The following is a 23,151-nucleotide window of genomic DNA, read 5'->3' as shown; positions in this document are numbered from 1 at the left end:
TTTGCTTACGTACTTTCGATTGTGTGCGAGTCACTGCAAATATCATTGGCATGTGAGGCTACAGCTTATCATGCCATTTGCGTTTCGTCATATTTGCAGTAAGGCTTCAGAGTCTGTCGTGGGAGCTGTCTGACGATTTAAGAGCTTTGGCGTTGATTTAATGTTATGCCTAAAGCGAAACTTTGAATTACAAAATTCATGACGGATGTAGTGGCCAAATACTGTGCCAGAGAGGCCGTTTCTGGCGAGCGAGTTTTTCTTTTACAGCACAGCTCTTAGGTGCCCGTTCCTGCGGCGACCGTCCGCGTAACCGAGCGAATGAGTACAGCGAAGGATGAAAGAGCGAACGCAGAGCGCAGTGGGGGATAAAAGACGGCGATAGCGAAGAGAGCGCGAGGAGGAAAGTGGTACCATGAGGTGGAAAGCGGAGGAGGAGGGTATGGCGAAAGCGTGAGAAGAAAAGCGTAGTGCCTCGCAAGACGGGCTCTGCGGCGACGATGGCTACAAGATGGTGCCAGAGTAGCGTGCGCCGCCTGGAAGGTCTGTCTGCGGTGGCTGCTGTGATTCGTGCTCACGCATCACCCATGCGCTGCCTCTCGTGATCTCCCGATTAGCCAGGCAGTCGCGCCATAATTCAGTCCGTTTGCAACCTGCCGCGTGAGACAGATTATCCGTGTCAGCCAATATATCGCGAAAGGAAAACACATATAGAGCTGCGCTCAAATTTCGCGTTAGGGACTATCGTAATCGTCGGTTATTTATTTATAAATTTTTTTTGAAGCTCTGCGGTGCCTTCATAATTTGGTTGCACCCAAGCTAGTACCGCTCCACTGTCTTTCAGCATTTCTTTCTTCTTTTTTTTTATATTCGAGCGCCAGTCTAGGCCTGAATGTAGTGGCTGGAACGAGGATTCAAACTGAGGACTCAAACTGAGGACCTTGAGTTTAGGAGCCCTATGCCCTACCTATGTACTCCACGCCTCCACTATGGAAGGTAGACACACAGTCGAGGAAAGCAGAGTGCGATGAAATTATGAAATTTGCGGGCATGGGATGGGGTCGGCTGGTGCAAGACAGGGGTAATTAGTAAGCGATGGGTGAGAGGCGCGTTCCTCCTGCAGTGGGCATAAAAATAGGCTGATGATGTTGGTCCAGGATTCCAGGCATATGATACTCCCTTAAACTTTTGGTGTTGAAATTAGCGTGTGGCCTTCATCCCGAAATAATAAACATGGTTGGCAAATCAATTCCGAGGAAGCCCGCAAGATGGAGGAAAGTTCATGAAATGGAAAATTGTCATCCAGTGCCCGACTGTTGCACGAAAGTCCCAAGGAAACCCATACGTGCTTCTCAGAAAGTACGGGTTTAAAATGGGTACGGTTGAAATGGATACGAGTAAAGCAGTTACGGGTAAAATACCCATTTTACCCGTAACTGCTTTGCTCGTATCCATGATCCGGATGAAACGGGTACGGGTGAAATCGGTACATGTTAAATGGGTACATGTTAAATTGGTACGGGTGAAATGAGTACATGTTAAATGGGTACGGGTGAAAAAGGTACATGTTAATACGGGTTTCCTTTGTGCTACAGTCAAGTGGACGACATCTTTTTCGTTTAATAAACATGGTTATATACGTATATATCGTTTAATGCATGTTGATAGTGCGCACAATCTTTGTCAAAAGTAATACGGGCTACGTTAACTCCGACCTTCAGGTGAACTGCAGGCTGTTTTCAGGGAGTTCCTGCAGTAATTGTTATGTTCCAACACCCTGTGGAATGAAAAGAGCTCCCATACTCACCATCCAGAGGTATGGAGTGTTAGGAGTGCTACGAGAACAGCAGCGCACAGCCGAACGACATAAATGGTGAAGGCCTGCAGTAGCCCGTATACTTTTAACAAAGGGTGTAGATCTATGCATAGCATTTGTATAAGTACGAAGAACTAGTGCGTGGCATTCTATATTTTAATGGACGACTCTTATAAAGTACTATATACAGGGTGTTTCAGCGAACACTTTAAAAAATTTTAAAGGTTGCCTGTGGCAGACAGCACAATTCTAGTTCATGACAAAAAAAAAAATAGAAACGCATGATCGACTAATTAACAAAAATTAACTAATTAAGCTTTTAACCAATTACCTTATGACCCATATTGCAATTTACAAATTGGAGCCGTGGAGTTCGTAAGGCGAAGCCACTTGGAATGAATTGTCAGAATGACACCATTTTGGATTAATTCCAGAACTTTGCAGAGAAATGCAATTACTTTCTTAAAAAACCTCGTTTTACGCATTGAATCACAAAAGTACGCAATTACGAATTAGCGAATTTTTGTTAATTAGTCGATTATGCATTTCAATTTTTTGTGCAAGTGATGTCCGCCTCTTCGAGTAGACCAGCTCATGAACTAGATCTAATTGTGCTATCTGCCACAGGCAACCTTCAAACATTTTTGAAAGTGTTCGCTGAAACACCCGGTACATATTCTTAAAAAGTAATCCGGTCCTGATCATTATGGCAGTATAGGTACTGACAAGGCACCAACGCTTTAATAAAGTCGCGTGAGACAAGTGCATCTGAACAACCGCGCTTATCGCGCCGTGGGTGTCATACGGCAATTAAATGCGCGGCCACTATAGGCATCGAGAAGCTCTTAATTATGGCCGGTATTTTGTAGCAATGCCTTATGACTTATTGTATACTAGTCTTATCCACCGCTCACGGCCGGCTGATCCCGTTGACTAACGCGAGCGGACCGTCGCTCTGACCACTGACAAAGCGCGCTAAGCGCGAAAAGCCATTATTACCGGAAAGGCATCGCTACAAAATACCGGCCGATATTGCCATCGCTTATCCTGAGAGGATATATTCCTCCACCTTTGCTTCGCGCTCTTGTGTCGCTTTCTCATCTGTGTTTTAATAAATAAACGAGAACTACCCGCGGCGTTGAAACTCGGATGTGTGCCAGAAGCAACTTTTCAAAATGCGTTTCCAACGCGTTTGGCCCGGTGTCAACTCGACGCATTGCGGCGAAACCGAAACTGACGCGGCAAATCGGCTTTGACTCGCTACGGGTACGGTGGTATGCCGCGCTGCTATGGCTCGTTAACCTTGCCCCTCGCGTGGGTAACAATGTAATTAAAGCATCCCCCCCCCCCCCCCCCCCCGGTATCGCATTAAAAAAGATGTCCCACGTAATCGCTGCACTGCCGCCAACGGTCAGTGCAGCGTACGCCATATGTGTCCCTGTTTGAACACAGAACACATTGTCGAGCATTATACGCACAATGTCGTAACTTGCATTTTGTTGCGTGGTCACGTGACGTGTATACTTTTATTTTAAAGGTCCGTGGACGAGCCTTTCATCGATCCTGAAGAATACGAGCAAGTGATGAGTGACTGGCGGTGACGGTTGGATATGTTCCGGTTACACCACAACAGAACCAAGAGACCACATAGTTGATTTACTGTATATAAAAGCAAAACGTAAACTACGTAAACGATTATAATAAAACGCGTATATATATATTGTGCACATATCTTGACTTCCATTTCATGCTACGGTGTCACAAACCTTGGTAAGTGCACGAGTGTACGTGACTGGAGGAGCCTTCCTTGAATGCTTATCACTCACGTGTTAAAATAGGCCGTTACGCTTCAGAATCGGGAACAGCTCTGCTTTGTCTACTGATGTTTATTGATGCTATTTTAGAGTTTTAGATATGCGGGATTGGACAAAATGTAGTCGCCCGAGCTGCGTCCCGAAGCCACGTTATCGGCGGGATCGGCCGCGGCCGTGAACAGTGGATGATAAGAAAGAATAGAATCTAGTGAAAAGAATCGCTAAACCTATAGAGTCATATGACTACATACATTCCTGGCAGAGAGTGTACATACGAATAGTGCAGTAAACATTCCACGAGAAAAGCAATCGCGAATGAATGAAAAAAAAAAAAAAAAAAAACATGGCAAACGTGCTTTAGGATTTCGGAACAGCGCAAACAGCTTTATCTCCCCGACCGTGAGGTGTTCTGTGCCGTGGCAGGCACGCTCAGCCTCGAGAAGAAATTTCTGTAGGAAGTTGCGTCTCCCCAGCAACTAGGCTTCTCGTGTGCGCTCATTCATAAACATAGCGTTTCGCACTTTACAAGGCCGCTCTTTTAAAGAAGTGCAACGCGGTTGCCAAGTTGGAAACCGCAGAGCGCAAAAAGAAAGACTCGACAACGTCGCCAAATAATTGCCAACCACGAACGACGACGACGCATCCGTAATGACCGCGCACACCGCCTCGTTTTGTGCCTGCTGGCAACAACATTCCGCAAAGGCTCATCAAAGATGGCCGCGCCGTCTACGCCGTTCCTGCCGCTCCTGCGACGATGTTTTCCTCGTTGACGACGCGCCTGGCTCGCGGCGGGTCAGCGGACTCCGCGCTTTTGCAGACTCCGCTTTCGTGGCTTACAAACGCGTCGCCTCTCGTCCGGCTTCAGATGACAACGAGGCGTTTTTCGTAGCGTCAAACGAATTCGAAGCCGTCCGGAACAACTCGACACTACTACTGCTACTACCAACAACCTACAGGCTACGTTGCGGTGGTGTGTCTTCGTTCGCTCCGTGCCCGACGAGGGTTTGATGTGCCATGCAGGACGGTGACAGTGAAGGTGATGGTGGTGGTTGCTACATCATAGCGTAGTAGTTGCACGCGTCGAATCTTGCTCTACGTCGCAGCCTCATCTAAAAACCAACCCAGCCTCCTCGATCGCATACGCGCCTTTTAATAGCCGACGAAGAAGGAGGAGCGATGTCATCGATAAGAAGGGGGTTCCCTCCGTGGCTCTCGTCCAAATCCTGCGGGCATTACGACCACGCATCGCCGCGTCATCAACGTCGATGCCGAGGCGGCGTTTTTTGATTGCGATCGCCTCTGGCGAAGAAGAAACCCCCCAGATCGTCTAGCTCGGCGCAGCATCCGTTGGCGAGGCCGAAAAAAAGGCGGCCGCTCCTAAATTGCTTCCCTCCCGAAACTTTAGCCGACGTCGTCGGCAGTTTACTTCCTGTTACGGGTCCGGAAAGAAAGAAAAACAAGAAAGAAGTGCCAGGGAAGGAAGAAACAGGCTTCCAGCGTTAGCTGTAGAAGCTCCGGTAGTGTGGTCGACCAGATTCAGTGCTTTGTGTTGTTATTTTTTTCTGTCTTGCGTCTCTTCTGTCTCCGTTGGAAAGAAGACCCTCCTGTCTCCGGCTCTGCGGGTTTCACGGATTGTGCGCGCTAAGAGGAATTAAGAAAAAAAAGCAAGCACTACGCAAGACGGACTCGTGTAAGACAAGCATGTAACGGACCATCACGTCACCGCCGTCTCGGAGTCTTCTTTCTTGGAGACTGCATTGCAAACAAAGCGGTGAGTTGCTTACTTTTTTTTCTTTTTTTTTTTTCCGGGCGTGCGTTTGAGCATGTAAACACACAGGCGTGCAAGCGGAGGCGCCGACTTTTTTTGTTTTTGTTAACCCACTATACTGGCTGCTTGCGTGTGCTTCTGCCAAGGTGAAAGAAAGAAAAAATAAGAGCGCCGCGGGTGTAGCGGCTAGGTTGAGGTCATCGGCGCTTGGGGTGGTAAGGTAGCGAACGCAACGAGCTCCTCTTGACAGCTGACCGGAGATTCTCTCCCCTTCTTCTCGCGTTTCTTCGAACGCGGTCGTACGTTAGCGAGTTTTTGGGAACGGGCGGGTTAGAATATGGGCTCGACGCGGCGTCTGCCAATGGACTGTCTCGGGGTGAAGCTTATCTTATCGGCGTTTCTTTGCCGGTAGCAACAGTTTTGTTGTATTAGCGGCGACGACGACCGTTTCCATCGCAACGAGTAGGAGCGGTTCTTCCCGGATAAAGTGTTTTGCGGGCGAGGGGGACGGCTGTGCTCTTGTGGATATGACGTGTTTAGTTGAGTGACGCTCCTGCTGATAACGCGTCTCCGAGGTGGGTGTTGCGCCGGATCCGACACGATACACGCAGCTCCGTGCACAACTCGCACGGCGACGGACATCACCGGACACTCGGCTAGGATTTTATTTGCTCAAACGGTAGGATGCGTCACCTTTTTGTTTTACAAAAAAATATCTCGCGGAGTGTTTGTTGCTGGTGTTAGCATAATGTTCTCGCATCGCGTTCACCTGCGAGCACGTGACTTCGCATTTGATTGTTTTTGCACTTTATAAAGCTCGTAGGTGAGCTCGCACCTTTTTTTTCTACCGAAAGTTTAGCGTTATGAAAGCAGGTTTTTGGTGAGGCTTCGGTAGTACTGCATCCGTGCGCTACAACAACGTGTTTTCTAATCTTGAGTTTCGACGGTTTTTGTCGAATTGAAAACTGCAATTGTGTGAGCTAGGTAGGTGATATTGAGCTTCTGTGTACAGCCTGCCGCGTATGGTTCCTTTGGAAGATTTTATTACCGCTAGCCAACCGGTGGGTTGCGTGTTTGTCAGAAAGTGAACTCGCAACGCTCTATCAGTTTCTAACAGTCAGCTGTTTTTGACTAGAGTGTTCCACGTGGTTTGGCCATCGAACGGACTCTGACGTTGGCAGTGTTTTGCTGTTTGCTTTCGAAACTATAGTTATCAAGAGCTGTTCAAATAACTTCGACTATTTGAACACGAGATGCAGTCGAACGAGAATTTCGGGAGGCGCCCAAAACAACGGCAGATGAAAATTTTGTCCTAGCTAGCATAATCGCTTCCGAGCAGACGTAATTAGTAGGATTGTGTTTCTTGACTTGCCGAGATAAGTATGCGCTCTCATACGCTACTCCGTAGATTATGCAGCATATTTTCAACTGCGGTGTTTGGAGAAACAATTTATTTTCTCTGCTGTTGCTCGCTTTAAAAAACAGTAAATGATGCGACATATTTCAAAATTGGACAGAATGAAAACGTCACCACAGCCTTCTTAAATCGGGAATGTTGAAGCTTAACATCGATATTAAAATGCATTGGGAAATAGCAATTACTGCTTGGCTATTATTCCTGTGCACCTCTGTGTGTCGATTGAGAAATGTTTCCTCCATTTCTGCCTTGACATAGAAGAGAAGACCTTCAGAAGACCCCCTCCCATCCGCTCTGAGATGTTTGCTTAATCTTGCCTTTACGCCCAGTGCATTGCAATAGAGCAACATCGCCTTCGTGACAACGCGCTTCGCCTACGTGATAAGCGTGTCTGCAGTGAGTCAACCCCGCTGGGTTTGCAAAAATGCCTGCGCGATGACCCACGTTCTGCCTTTTTCTGCTGACCTTTTTCGAAAATGCCAGCGCGTACGGAATTGAAAAAAAAAAAAAAAAAAAAAGCGCGTTGCTACGCAGCGACACATCCTTTGTTGGGGAGTGGGGTGTGTACACGTTGGGACGCGCTCGCGCGGGCGTCATTTTTGTCTAGGAAATGGAAGTGCTTCCTGTCTTTCTTGCTTCTACCTTTTCTATTGTTCCACGGTAATGACTTATCGCTTCCTTCCTCCTTTCGTGGCGAGCCGTGCCGCCTTGTTTTCAGCCGAATCGCGTATTCCAGATTGAAAACGTCAACCTTGCAGCTTCGTAACTCGGAAGTGTAAAAAAAAAAAAAAATGTTGCAATTCTACAGACTGCACCCATTGAGACATCTAAAACGATCAAAATTGTATTACACACCTGGTCTGAAGCGTACCATTAATTTGTGAGAACATTTGCAACACCCTCGTTAAATGTAACAAGACACTCTTATATCAAATTTGTCCAATTGAGATGCTCCAAAAGGTCATTTACCAAAGTCCAATATTGGTTTTTCGTGCATTTTTATAACATTTTCGGCAATTTCTGTAAAGAACTGTGAGGTCCTAAATCAAAATTGTGCTTGCAGCATTTGGTCGACCTCAGCTTACTCTACATTAAATGCAAGAAATTTAATTCAAATCAAATTTGCGTTTGTCTAGCAAGTTCTGTTTCTGCATTTCACATGTATTTGAATAGGAAAATTGAAGTTGGGGCCCCAAGCTATAATGGTGTCCGTCTTCCTTAACATGGGAGAAAATTAAAGCACCGAAGCGACCTAGATTATTCCTTCGACCTTCCGCTACGGCGTTCTTGGTAATCCATTGTGTAGTTTCGAAACGTTAACCAGACAGTTTTGAATTTATTTCCAGCGGAATTGTGTATTCCGAATTGCAAAGGGCAGGAGACATGTCTGTATGGAACGTCGGTTCAGGAGCATAGTGGTTTTTGCAGGTGTTTTGAATTGATAGGACTGCAAAGTTCTCACAATTGAGCATGCCTACTGTGCATAATGTGTTACTTCAAGGCACCTTTGAGGCAAGAAGGTCATGCAGAAGGTTATTTTCCTATCACTTATCCGACAAAAGTATTTCGTTAAAAGATATGCGATATATTTGAAGTAGCGTATAATACAGTTGCTGATAAACGCGTACCAGCTGCGAGACCTTCGTCAGCATAAAACATGTGTCAAAATATGTAGACATCGGTTGTAGCAATGCTGTAACATGTGAAAAAAAATCGGAGATGTATGAAGGAAACTTCCGTTAAGCAATAAAGCAAGGCGGATTTTAATGCAGCTGTGAATTTTGTATGGCAGAAATGGAGACAGATGTTCAGTTAATATTGTGGGATCAAACGAGATTAACTTCTTTTGCTTCTGCCACTGTTAAGCAATGTATAAGCTAGCCAGCTGGTGTGTGTTTCTAGATTCAGACAAAGAAAAAAATTGTTAGCATAGGGCTTTGCAGACATGGAGGAAAGAAAATCCTAGGTGTTTGTAAACACATCTTGTGCAAAAGCTTTCAGTACGTTTAGTTTACAGCTAGTTAATTATTTCATAGCCAAATATTAATATTAATAGTGAAGAGCTGCCAATTCTGAGCATCCAATTTTACTCAGCACAAATTGCTCCCACTTATTAATTGGTTTCATTGATTCTCATGTTCATAGTAGCATAGTACATTTGGCATAGTGAACATATTGTTCTTTTGTTTTTGTGCGAGCTTTATTCAACCCAACAGATTTGCAACCCCCTTGTCACTATGTCCACTCCTGTATGAGCCTTTCAAGGCTTACAGTATTGATAAATAAAAAATAAATAAATCCGGTTCTTACTGTACATGATGAAAAATACTTGATCACATTCAGAACTTCATGGGAACACATTTATTTATAGCTTGACAGTTTTTTTAATCGAAGCAAGAAAAGCTGTCGTAAGAATGGTAAACTGCCTTCAGGAAATCATGATAGCGCACTTCAAATGAGATCTGGGAACAGAAGTGAGCTCTTTATAGCTTTAAAACTACAAGCGTGGTAGCAGTATGGTGGCCACCATAATAGCAGTGTCTGGGAAATAGGCTTACAATACATCTGCCGTTGCTGACTTAAGTGATCATCGGAACCTGTTTGTTTATTTAACTATAATGCCTGGTCAGCTCTTAACACTTTCATAATGAGGGTAAGGGAAATGGGGGACTTATTCCTGCCACACGACCAGAAAGCAAATAATTGACATTCTTTTTAATTTTAATGTCAATAAATTAGCAACACATGTACAGAGCTTAACGGCTTTCAGTGTAATACCATTTACAGTCGATTGCCTTTGCCGGAACTCATTAGTGCATGCTTCATGTCAGCCTGCATATTCGTTATGCATGGCAAAGCTGCATTGTACAACAAAGTATATATTTATAGGTTTCAGTTAATGCAAATGTGTGTACAGGTAGGAACCGTACACATTGTAGCGATAAGTTATCACATTTGGCACTGGTTCTTCAGCGGTACGCTACTTCACCTGTGAAGCAAAAACCAGCGTTACATTGAGCAAAATTTGAATATGACATTTGGATTACAGCAAAAACATTTTTTGGTGTATAACCAAACCCTTAGATTTGCTGGTCTTCACAAAATTTGAGAATCTTCACAAAATTTTAGGCACTGTCAGGGTTGTGCAAAGGGATTTTCTATTGCTCATAATGTGTCTTTGGATTGTGGGGGGAAAAGGAAGATTTTGTGTCACATTGATGGAAACGAGCAAGCTTTTATTCCATAAACAGAGGAAATGTATCTTTAGTTCGGCTTTGAAAGTTGTGCAGAAATGACATGCGGTGTCGCTTGATATGGTGATGCAGCATAAGATCCAAACTGTGTACCATCACGTGACCTAAAAGAACCTGTGCAGAGAGAGTTGTTTTGCTTAGGTACATTTATGCATCGCTTAAAATTACTTTTTCATGTGCTTCTGCTATCTTTGCGTTGGAGAGTAGTTTCTTTATTATTTCCAGTTAGCGCCTGTTGATAAGTGGCGCTGCCTTTGTGTATACAAGCTCGAGTGGTGCATCAGTGGGTCCTCAAGTGTGCACTCGTGACGTGGTGACGCTCAACAGTACGAGTAGCATTGTAGGAGTGGTGTGGGAGTCGGACGTCTTTTTCATGATGTGGAAAATGCACTGCTCTTTTAACGCGTGCTGGTGTCTTCACAACACTGCTGTAGGCATTCCTTATCACGATGTGCCTGCTAAACCACTGCCGAAATATCTTGGGATTTTCAACGTCAACTGAAATACGCAGACTGCGCCAGTCGAAAATACTCGAGACTATAGGTGACTAAGAAAAAAAAAACAAAAAAAATACAAGTAATAACTTGTGCAACCAATTATGTGCTCGGGGTGGGTATTAGGATCATAATTTCAGTGTTTAACACAAAGTAATCAGTCCTGCGGAAAACCCCTCACGCTTCCAGTTTCTTGGGTCATTGCCATTGCGTCAAGTAATTAGTGTTGTTGGTGTTCGTATACAGTTTTGTTGTCTGCGCAGATTGAAATGTTCTGCTTGAAAATTTTCTACTCTCTTTCCAGAAAAAACACTTTACGTTTAGTCACTTAGAATGTTAGGCTTTCTGTTGCACTGCAAAATAGGAGGTCCTTGAAAAAAATGGTACAGTCCTTTCGATGAGATCAAATATTGACATTTATACCTTCGTCACACTGGCACAAAAATTGACATTAAGTGCGTTAATGTCTTAAAGTTTAATGCCATTTGCATGCTGCCGCACACACAGTGTGTTCTCACTACTCATTTGGTTGTCAAATGTGCAGTTTCTTTCCTACGGAGTTTTAACTGCAAATCAAAATTACATTTCTGAGATAACGTCAAATAATGCTACATAAAATAGGCCTAATTATGTTTTAGTGGCCTTTCATGAACTTTTGCCTGCTAGATAATTTTATTTGATGACATTATGTAACATTACAACTTTACCCACGTGGCGTGGGTATTAGCCCTTGATACAATGGCATCTAGTAACTTTATTTAGTGAGGGGGGGGGGGGGGGGTCAAATGAACACTACAGCGAAGCACTAAATCCATTTAGATTGATAAATTATTTGTTCACAAGTCTATTTTCATTTGATTTGCTGTAATAGTTGGCTATTAGAAGAAAAGCAAAGGCCAATGTTGCAGTTTTTTAAATTTTGCACTCAAGCCTCAGCATTGGTACGTCAGTGACATCGCCAGTTTCAAAGTAATTTCTTGCATTTGCAATCGTTGTTGCTCGGTAAAAGGGTCCTTGAAACTTGCTAAGTTCAAGGTTTGGCTCTTTGGGAATACAGTGTAGTCCATATTTATCGGTAAAAATTTACCTAGGCCTTGGCAGGTTCTCTCAAAATTCACGATGCCACAGTGTGAAAACTCAAAAGAGGCATTGCCGGCTGTCTCCCATTTTCGCGCCTTTTCCGACTTACTAAGCATCTTCTCACAGTAAGAGTGGCATTTTTGGCATTGTAGAAATGTAATTTACTACTACATCTCAAATAAATTTAGTTCCCTTTTTAAAACGTAATGCCATTTATTTGTGTGTTTGTGTGGCAGGGGTGCGTAATTTTGTTGCCGATTTCAACCAAGCTCATTTATAACAGGGCTTTTTATTCTCGTAATGCTACATGCTTGCTCCGTCGTGATCATCGTTTTGTGGACTGTAATAAGCTCTTAATGCGGTGGATAATTCATGACCCAACTGAGTGGTACTTGTCTACACAGCAGTTATCAGTGTGGTGACGTGAAAATGCCACGTGACTGCAGTTAGCCAATCACGCACGGGGAATGGCGGGAGAGCACGAAGACGTCGAAGACAGCGGCCAGGATGAAAGCATGGCGCTACCTTGAAATTTTTTATCTAGGGTCCTCTCCAAAGTGAACGCGCATCGTTAGTGGTGTTTGCTACCCTAAATGGGACAGCTGCGGGGACATTCACAAGGAAACTAGGACCTTGTGAAGGCGGTATGAGAAATAGCAGTTCAAAGTGCCACGTTTTGAACACTATCGAACCGCGGCTAGACTACAGTAGTTTGAGCAGCTTCAGTGGAGGTACAGTAGACAGCTTTTTCCATAGATTTCCAAGGTGCAAAGTGGGTAGTTCATAGTAGTAATTAAACGATTATTCTTTGTCATGCAAGGCTTTCAAAGATCTTTGTGTTTTAAATTTGTTTTTGAAGCATTTCATGTCATAAAAGAAACAGAGTCATTTTGGTACTGTTTTTCTAGAAAAAAAAAACAAGAAAGTAGAGTCATTCAGGGGTTAAGAGGACAAACATCCTAACTCAATGTACTGGCGTTGTTTTTCTTGCATTAGGAATCGTATGGTCTTGTAAAATACCTGTTGAAGTTGTGAACAGGCTGAGAAGTGGGTGTTTTTCCTTAGAAGGAGCTGGTTGGTGCTGCGTCGGTGTTCTTTTAGCTGTTCATTGTGTATGCTAGTGTGTTTTCACATATCTCGAAATAAAAAGAGTCTTTCCAAGGTTTACCTCCTTGTCGGTGATTTAAATCGAGCAGCTGGCTTTCTTTCTCTGTGGACATTGTTTTGTTGAGCTGTTTCGAAATAAACAGTCGAAGTCTCCCTAAAGTTTCCGCCTGTTATTTAAATGGCACAGGCTGTGTCTTGCTCTTTATTCAGGTTTTCTTGAGCTGTTTTCACAATGAATGCTTGGAGCATCCCCAATTTTCCTATCTTAGTCCGTTTAAATGACACAATGGTTTGCCATATTCATATATTTTTTGCGTCTGTTTTATCTTCACAGAAATGTTGTGTATTAGGCGGCAGGATCGTGCAATGTAGATTGTCAGTATATTTGAGATTACAGGTTCGTTAGAGTATGGGTGATGACATTATTGAGAAGCAATAAGGGGAATCAGGAAATCCTGCTAGAAGCTTTTGGTATGGCTAAAGGAAAACCTTTACTTTGGCCCCAACTTAATTTCCACATTCAAATACATGTGAAGTGAAAAAATTCTCTAATTAGGCAAGCGCTTGATGGAGTTTGATGATATTTAAGAGATAAAGCTAAATGCCACTGATTGTTGGAAGAAAAATTTAAATTTAAGGCTTGTTTTCTTATTTGTTAAATGAATTGGCATAATTTGGCAAGTAGAAAATGATTTGAAGCACAAAGTTTGCAAACCCGTAACTCTATCAGAGTTCTGTAAACTGCATCAGTTAGAGCCCCTCAACTGGACAACTTTTGATATCGCAGCCGTTATCTTGTACGCGTTCGAAAAGCTGACGTTCGGTTTCACCTCACGCGATTGGCCTAGATTGGCTTAGACTGTGATATCGGCGCGGCCTGGGAAATCGCGTGAGATGAAACTGGACGTCTGCTTTTCGAACGCGTACGAGATAGTGGTCCAGTTTACGGCTACACAAAATTGTTTCAGTATATATGAGTGTTTCAAAGATATTTATACATAATGGTATATTTCAAAGCAACATGTAATGCATATTGTCTGCTTTAGATGCTTCAGTACGTGCATGTTGCAAATTAGTGATATTCATTCTTTTGCAGAGCTTGCAAAATTTTGCAATTTTCATCAACATTTCTTGAATAAAAAAAAAAATGATGGCCTAAATAAAGTGTCTGTGTCTAATAGTTGGTAAACATTTACTTTGTCTTTTAAATGCAACGAACCTCATCAAAATGATTTATTAATTCGCGTGGATTTGGATAGTAGCTCCTCAGGTAAAGCTTCCTCTTAACGGGTTGGTGTTCGGGTTTTCGAGCCAAGATTTGTGCAGTAAACCACGTTTTTATTCTGATAACTTCGAAGAAAGATGTTCCACTTGCTGCTGCTTTGTGTGTGCTCAAATCTCGCACCGAGATAGGATATTTTGGTCTGAATTGTTCAAAAAAAACACCTGGCACAGTCACTTACTTGCTCGCTTGTGCCATTTCAGTTTGGTATCATATTCCTGGTTATCATATTCATTATGGATTGTGATATTTTAGTGAATATGATGCTTCTTAATCTTCTTGATATATACAGTCCCACGTATCGTTAGTTTGTGTTAATTGATTATTTCATTTGGGTCTGTCACGTTTTGTCCCCAACTTTTTTGTGGTTGTTGCCTTCGTAAAGTGTATTACGGATGTAGTGCTCTATTTCTCACTCTTTAATGCAATCCTGCTTACTGTATGTTTTTGATGTTTTATTCTCGTCACAGTTTCTTGTCATCTTCCATGTTATGTTCCCCCCTACTCAATGCCACATACAGGGTGCTAGTAAGATACCATTAATAAATAATTAAATGAACCGGTTGTGAAAAACAGGGTGATGATAGAGCACCAAGGGCAAGGCACAGTGAAGCTCTGAACTGAGCACCGTAGCTTTACTGCTTGTCTGCTTCTTGGACTCATAACGAAGCGTACATGTAACCTTATGGTTGCATAAAATGAATGAAAATGTAGTTTTGAAAGAACCATTTATCAGTGTAAACTGACTTAGTGATCCTAAGTGTCCCTTAAAGTGTCTTTGGGTTATATATGCTGGTGACTACATAGAAAAAAAAAAAAAAGAACAGCTTTAATTCCAGAGCGCCTCGTAACATCGCAGTCAAGGGATGTATAGCTCAAGGACAGGGAACAGGAAATGCTGAACAGGCAAACATAGCTGTGCTGACGACTTCTAAGACCCTGCAACATCAATGTGCTAATAGGTGCAAGTATCTTGCGTGTACACACGAGTGCATGTTCGTCTGCATAACATCCTGGCAGGTTATTATTAACTGTTTTGGCACGTGTACATTGCAGTCGCAGTCCTGTCTGCCTATCTTGCTGTTGGCTAGGTATGCAAACATTCCCCTTAGCCTGGTTGCATGGTAATAATTTTGCTTGCGATGGTTGCATTTCATGCCATTGTAGTTTTTTAAGGAAGGTTTACATTGAGCGATACCTTGTCGTCAGAAACTGAGAAATTGTTTTCCTCAGTATCGACTGCACTGAACTTGAGGAGGTTTGTTCGATTATACCAATCCTATCGAGCAGCCTTCTGGATATAGCGAAATTTTCTTAAAGGATATTGCTAATAATGGTAAAATTAAGAAAAGAACTGATGCATCAAGTTTACAACTCGTAGTGCAGCATCATAATGTCGATTAAGGTGATGTATATATCGTACACTTCTCTGAAATATACCACAAATCTGCGAGTAGGACTTTTGCGAAAAATCTTTATAAAATTTCAAAGCGACATAAGGAAAATATGAAGAGTAGTTAGATTGAAAGATTAGGCTTATGTAATAACGAATTCGTCATTTGTAGTGAGAACAGCTTTTGTAAATGTGAAAATAAAAAAATCTGGAGGGGGGGGGGGGGTGCTACCTGTTGTGGGCTATGGTACCTCTTGTGCGACAGTCAGCACTGGCTTATTGACCGAGTGTGACAAAGAGGGGTGTCACGTGGAGATTACATCAACTTGTCTGTTTTTGTGTAGGCTCTTCAAATTGAGAAGCAGCAGTGGAACCTCCTGCGGCAATTTTCTGCACAGCAAAGGGATATATACTGGCACACAGAAACCGTTATCGCACTTCTAGATGAGTAATGCATCGATGTAGCTCGACTTAAAGGGGCCCTGAAACACTTTTCGGACATAGTGAGAAAACGCTGCCGTTCAGTACAAGAGGCTCCCGTGAGCATGTGAGCCAAATATTATTGCATCGCATGCAGCGGGGAATTTATCTCTTGTGTCAAAAACTGTGACAAAATCACTCGCTCTCACTTTGGCAGTGTCTTCAAGCAGCGTCGTCGCAAGCAGCTGTACCCACCAACAGCTATTGGCTGATTTCGTGATTGCGAGAACATTCTCAGTAATACATGATTCAATTGCTAATTCTGAGTTCAATAAAGGAAACGTGTATATGTCCGTGTATATGATTTCAAAAAGACAAGAAATACCATTTCATATTTGCACTGCCAGTCTATGCACGGCAGCTGCATGTAGCCGAGTCAGCTGTGTATGGCCTCCCGAGATAGCAGCAGCTTGCTGTATTGTGTAGTCTAGCACGGCCGCCACATGGTGCCACAACGAGCCCTTTCGCTTCCAAGACATTAAACATTGGGCAAGACATTGCCCCCTTGGCTTTCCCCCCCTGCGCAGCTTCCAGCGCGCGCTAGTGCAGACGAAAGAGAGAGAGGAAGACACGTATTAGTGCGATAACTCCACTTGTACTTCGAGGATTCGAAAATATTTTCCGGCATGAGATTCATGAGACGACATCCTTTCATGGTGAGGTCATTCTACGATTAGTTAAAAGAAGTGTTTCAGGGCCCCTTTAACATTTTCCTGTAGTGTCCCTAGTGTCACGTAAGCTGTAAACTCGTATGTCATGTTCGGTCGCTTAACTGCGATACTTTTTTTTTTTTTTTTGGTGCAGAGTTGCAAATTTTCTTAATTTCACTGGAGGTTTCGAAGCGACATAAAATGAATGAAAATGTAGTTTTCTTCTCCAGGTTTCAGTTTCTTGAAACTTACAAATTTTTTTTCAAATTTTGTAAAAAGTACGAGGGTCCTAAATCAAAAATTAAGATTCCCACAGTGTTTATATTTTCTCTATTAAATGCATCAAATAGCATTTAGATGAATTCAACGGTTGTATGATAATAGCATTCCTGCTTTTCATGTGTATTTGAATAGGGAAATCGGAGTTGGCCCCGAGCCAAAGCCTCCTCTTAAATGCTTAATAATCTGCATTCTTGTGAGGGGGATGGGAGAGGGAGAGAGAGAGCTCGATAACATTTGCACGTTCCACATGTACTCCTTTGGGTCTCTGAAGTTTTTGGATAAACGTTCTATCAACATTAGCGGAAATGCGGTTTTATGCCGTGGACTGGCACTCGTCCTATCTCTCATGTTCGCATGGGCCGGAGAGGTAGGTGCACGGTAACGCCGGCAGCAAACGGCGTTATCTTCCTCGCCCGTGACCTTTGGTGCAACGGACAGGGCTCTAATCTAGCTCGTTCCCATTTCACTGCTTTCTTCGTGTTCTTCGTGCATTGTGCCGGAATAGCAGCGCAGTAGATGTATTACCTTCGGGACAGTCACGATATCAGCGTCAAGAGGCTTGATGATAAGCCACGCCATCGCTGCTTCTCTTCGATAGAGCCTTCGTGGGCTGTTGGAATTCTCTGAGCTGCGCTGCTTGCTGGTGCATTCTGTGCAAGCACTTTTTTTTTGAATCCGCAATCATTCTTTGATTCTTGTGCGTACCGCAGCCACGAAGCATGTGTTAGGATGTCGCATTTGATGTCAGCTGGGAAGTATTGTTGGTCTTGAGTCAGCTTTAGTCTGCAAGGTGAGCAGCTTGGCGTTCTTCTTTGTAGTACTGTATTTCTGTCACAGCAGCCTAATGATTCTTTCATTTATTGAGCTTAATGACCTGAAGCTAAAAACTGGGGGCTATGAAACATGCTGCGTGTTTTTCAACCCTTTCAGTGTCACTGACGTTACCTGTACAGTTTTCACATATCTGTCTGGTCGTGTCACCGACGTCGGATACGAACGTGAGGACCATACCAAGAGAGTATTGGCCATTATCTGTATCATTTTCACTCTTCTGCATAACCAAAAATAAACTGTAGTGTTCTACAATATCCGAGAAAAAAAAGAAAACCCTGCGCTGGAGATGCGTCACTTCCGAAAAAACTTTGACATTGAAAAGGTTAACTTATGAAAAGGTTGATTTAGGTTATTTAGTGTGTGTGTGTGTGTGTGTGCATCAGTAGTGTGTTACCACGAAACTGCCACATCTACTTCCGATGACAGTAATAATTGTCTTCCTCATGTCAAAGCCGTACTGCACTTGACGCGCATTTCGAACCAGTCAAATTGAGAGATAACCCCTTAACCGTTTTATTTTTTCGACAATTTCTATGCCCAAACTGCTTATTTAAAAAAAAATTTGATATTGAATATTTTTCTTCTAAAAAGCAAGTTTTTGATGTTGAAAAAGAACTTAAAGGACATACTAAGTCAAATAAGTATAACAAAGTTTATTATTGCTCATGATAAGGAGGTTGGCTATCTGCTGGTAATCAACAATAAAAAAAAAGAGCAAGAGCGCAGTTCGGAAAGTTTTATCAAGTCGTCAGGCAATGTTATATTGAACGCCACTGGCGACGCCCAGAAGTGGAAACCGAGAAGGCTTCGTGGGGATGTCATTCATGTCGATGCGCCGCCAATGACGTGCACTCGCAATAGTGCCTTCAGAGCAGTCTTCTTCATCACACACACACACACACACACACACACACACACACACACACACACACACGGCAGCAGCGAGCGATCGCGCTGGCACCGAAACAGACCCCGCACTGTTCTTCTGATGAACTGCTAATTTCGAAGTCATTGCTATCGCTTTTGCTTCCAGAAACAAAGTAAACTTCGGTGTTTGAATCGTTATCGTCCAAAGAGCTGCACGACAGCGAAAGGCTTCCTTTCCACGACGACGGACCAGCAACACATACGTCACCTCCACCGGAAGCAATATTTTGAAACACAAGTTGGCCCCCCAAAGAAGTGTGAAATGGTGGTTGGAAAAAAAAAAAAAGGAAATTACTTGCCCAGTGCTGCCGTCTGCGAAGCAACACACCAACTAGCCCGCGAACGAGCGTGTCTTGTTCAAAACGCTCAAAAAGAGATATCTCGAGCAGAGGAGCTACGCTCGTCCAAAACGGTTTTGGGACAGTTCAGCAAAGACAAGCTGTACTTGTCCAAAACGGTCAAGGGGTTAATTATTTGCTACGCTGTCGAGGAATTGGGGCTTTGTACCATAAATAAGGACTGGGTCGGCAGCTATCCAACAAAAAAATTGAAATGAGACAAATTTTTCATCGGGACTCCTTTCAACAAGGTCAATTGATACATAAGAAGTAAAAGAAAATGTGCCATTAAGTATTTCCTGAAATTCAGACTGTATGGAAAATTAATGTAAGTAAAGAAATGCTTTAGTACAAATGCTAAAACGAAATGGAATATTAAGAAATCCACTCTCTCTGCCTGTCTCTCGTTTTCTCTCAAGTCTGTAGGCACTGCAAACACAACTGAAGCCAACTGCTGCCAACTCACCCAAGCTTCTACGCTTGCATGCTAATGGGGGAATGGCAGACGTTTAATGGACACTTAGTATGTGGATCATTAGAATGTGAGAATTCTTGATAGGAAAACATTCCTGTTCCATGGAGCATTGTTATAGTACTACCTTTTCCACTATCTTAGTTGACCATGTGACATCACACAATAGTATTGTATTATTTGACTCCGCACCATTATTGACAATGTTATGCAAGCTGGAATTGTGAGTTTCTGGCTCTATCCGAAAAGAAGCAGCACGTTTTCCTCTGTCATACATTATGTACAGGGCACTGTAGGCATGAGCAGCTGATCAGGTTAATGTATAATGATAATTAAAAAAAAAAGGACAAACCTACGTATCTGCCATTTTCCCGACCCGTGCATGGCAACTGTCTGGGAATGCGGGGGAGCTTCGAACAATGGGAGATATGAGGGAAGGCACCATAATCTGTGATCCGCTGCAGTGAATCGGTAGCCGTGGGGCTTCAATATGAGGTCACACATTTGATTCCCATTCGCATTATAACGGAAGCAGGTTAAAAAACACCCTAGTTACTTAGATTTGGTCGCTCAATAAAAGCTCGATGATGCTAAAAATGTCCAGATCAACTTTGGGACATCAGATAAAATTTTTTCTATCTTTACAGGCTGCACACGTATCTGTCACTTATCTGATTTGTGCACTTTCGAGGTAGCCTTGCTACACAGTATGAATTCGAGGAGTGTTTTGCGGTATCTGTAGTCGGTCATTATCGGGCTATTTCATGTTCACTGCAGTACGAAGCCTCTCCCAGCGATCTACAATCGCCCCTGTCCTGTGCTAGCTGACGCTTTCTCATGCCTGCAAATTTCCGAATTTCGTCGCACCACCTAGTTACTCGCTGTCCTTGGCTTTTCTTCCCTTGTCGTGGCACTCAATGTATAACTCTGATGGACCACTGATAACTTGCCCTGTGCATTACATGGCCAGCCCAGCTCCATTTCGCCCCCTTTATGTCAACAAGAATATCGGCTACGCATGTTTGCTCTTCTAATCCACTCACTTTGCTCCTGTCTCTGATTGTTACGTCTACCATTTTTCGTTCCATCGCTTGTTGCGTAGTTCTTAGCTTGTTCGCTTTGTTGTCATATTCTGTTACGTTGTGTTCTGTTGTCATATACCCAGCTAGACGCGCCACCGTAAAAGAGGCCAACTCTCATAAGGAGACGGGAGCGTCCCGTTTGTAAGGCGGGCCAAGTTGTGCAAGAGTACATCTGCCTAGGTGGCTTGAATTTGACATTTTGTAATTGCACGTGACAATAGAAAGGCGACAGTGACGCAGCACCTTTATGTGCCTGTATTGTTTCCATCCTGTTGTTTGGTTGTCCTTACCGTTCGTGGGTCAACTGGAAGAAGAGAAAACAGGCACTGTTCCAACCACAAAAACAACGAAAAGGAGGCTGACGCAAGTGCTTACAAGCTACGTTGGTTGGAGGAAAAACAGAAGGGGGACATTGTTGCATTTCTGTTGCCTACTCTACTTTAGCATATTTACTTACTTACTTTCAGTACGTCTTTTTAGGCTGTTACACAGAGTGTGAGATACAAATGCACAGCAGAACGCTGCACATTATCAAGAGCAGCTATTAGCAGCCTTCACAAACAAATTGAACAAACAGCAATTCTAACTCGCTTCCATATCCATCAACAGAATCTGCACCCAAAACACTTGTTGAATAGCATTGTTGCAGTCTGCAATCATGCTTACAAAACAGGAATACTTAAACGAAATCAGTTCTTGATAAGTAGAGCGTAAAAACATGAGAATTATTAGTACAGGTAGATGCTCTTTCAGGGGGAGATGCAACTATACAGGTTGGCATTCAGATTTGAAAGAGTAGTAGTTTATACAAAAACATTAATCTGGCCATTTTTCTTTGCCTACAAAGTTCCAAGACTACGCCATGCTAAGCAACTCGACAGTGAAAGGAGTCCTGTCATACATAGAAAAATAAATTAAAAAGGAAGTTTAGAGCCAGGTGTTGTAGTTTCTCCACATTATCGATAAGGTACAGCTGGCTGGGGTCCCAAGCCATACTTGCAATGCGGATGGTAATGTGCGTCTTTAGGCGGTTGCCGTGTGCAGCGTACAATTTGTTAGCTGCATTGGTTTCAGCAAGAATGCGTCATCATACGGTAGTTTTTGCAAGGCACTGGCCGAAATGGTTGGAATACAGGCAGTACTGTGCAATCTTGTTCTCCTCGAACCAGATAGATCCACTGTAGTCTTATGGATATCTCTGTCGGTATCTCCTGTCTTGCTGTAAAGTGAATGAGATTAGCTGTATGGCTCTCTCACTGCGTGTTGACAATAGAGACAGATGTTTTCTGATAGTGCACCATGGAAAAAAACTTGCATTGCGGAAAGCTAGTTATTCCGTACGTGGGACCATTTCCTGGCCATATAAAGCTACTCTTTCGCATTTGCATTGTTGTGTGAGTATACATGATCTTGTGTGCAGCATTTTGATTGCTTCAGTTGAAAATTCCCCGATAAGTAGCATGCTTTCAACTGGCTCAAGAGAGCAGAATAATGTGTCTGCTTGAGCCTGGCATGACAGGTGGAGGGATGTGCGACAAATGGCGACGTTGCGGTCGATGCGTATGTTGTTATGGGCTGATCTGTGATGTCGTGGGCACATTTAGACTGTAGGGTCAGCATAACGTAACACTTTTATTCTGATGCCATTTCTGTTAACACTTCATCGGTGGTCTGAGCGGAACTCTACCAGCGTTATCGCCGGGATTGGCTGGTCTTGAGCAGTGGGTGATAAGATCTTGAGCAGTGGGTGATAAGAAAGGAGTAAAATCAAGCGAAACGAATCTGAACATTTTACCAACCTAGATCTTGGGGGCCAAGCCGCCAATGAGATAAGGTGCATTCATGTGTTTCATGTTAACATTAAATGTTCTTCCATGCTTTCGCAGGACTCCCCCTCTGTTCCCAAGTGGGCACACAGTGGCAGAAGAGTCCGCCACATTTACTGCGCCTAGGCCTGAATGACTGCGTCGTCATGCTAGTTGCCAAAATGCGGCCAACGATGGCCTTCTTTGCCATCGCCTTGGCGGCGGCGGCGCTGCCCATTGCCACATCGCAAACCGATTCCGATAATGGTGGGTTCGTTTTGGCAGACGGCAATGTAATCTCATTATATCCAGTACACGTTTGTGTAGCTAAGAGCAGATAGGTGCACCAACAGACACCTGGTCGCCTATTACTGTCTGTGACATTTTGTGGAATTAAAAACTATAGCTAATAGCAATTGTGCGCAGTGCGCAGTTTGTGCCACTGGTTAAGAGTAACAGCACAGTGCTACAGAGTACAGCAAGTTAGAGCAAGTATGCGGCAGTATTGGTTGTAGAAGAGACCTGTCTTACGTGCAAAGTTTAAAAAATAAACACGTGGGAAAGGTGAAAGATGTCGGCTTTATCGCTAGATCGTCTGGCTTACCACTCCGGAGCAGTGTAATGATTAATTGCATGCCAGTGTGCATGGATCAGTCTTGACACAGTCAGGACTTTTGCTGCACTCTCGCTTCTGGTTGCCTCATTTCTTCTGGCAAAGGCTTAACACCTTCTGAAAAAAATGTTCATTATGCAATACAAAAATTGCTTTTGTGGCCTTGGAACCATGCAACTTGTGATTGCGTGGCCCACAAAATGCACTCAACTCCAAGCACAGTACTCGGGCTGTTGGTGAGCTTTC

The 23,151-nt window shown here is 43.4% G+C and overlaps 2 protein-coding genes across 2 annotated transcripts in view; both read left to right on the top strand.

Annotated features, from left to right (window-relative positions):
- Window positions 1–3,532, top strand: part of LOC119453131 (vacuolar protein sorting-associated protein 18 homolog) — a 45,159-nt gene extending 41,627 nt beyond the window's left edge. The window contains 1 exon segment of the mRNA XM_037715134.2: window positions 3,351–3,532. Coding sequence (XP_037571062.1) covers window positions 3,351–3,414 — 64 coding nt within the window. The 3' untranslated portion in view covers window positions 3,415–3,532.
- Window positions 3,533–4,318: 786 nt separating this feature from the next.
- LOC119453130 (prominin-like protein) overlaps window positions 4,319–23,151 on the top strand; it is a 61,659-nt gene continuing 42,826 nt past the window's right edge. The window contains 2 exon segments of the mRNA XM_049667564.1: window positions 4,319–5,398; window positions 22,374–22,559. Coding sequence (XP_049523521.1) covers window positions 22,460–22,559 — 100 coding nt within the window. The 5' untranslated portion in view covers window positions 4,319–5,398; window positions 22,374–22,459.

The sequence above is a fragment of the Dermacentor silvarum genome, chromosome 5 (assembly GCF_013339745.2).
Source record: "Dermacentor silvarum isolate Dsil-2018 chromosome 5, BIME_Dsil_1.4, whole genome shotgun sequence".
Lineage (NCBI taxonomy): Eukaryota > Metazoa > Arthropoda > Arachnida > Ixodida > Ixodidae > Dermacentor > Dermacentor silvarum.
This window is presented reverse-complemented; position numbering and strand designations above follow the sequence as displayed.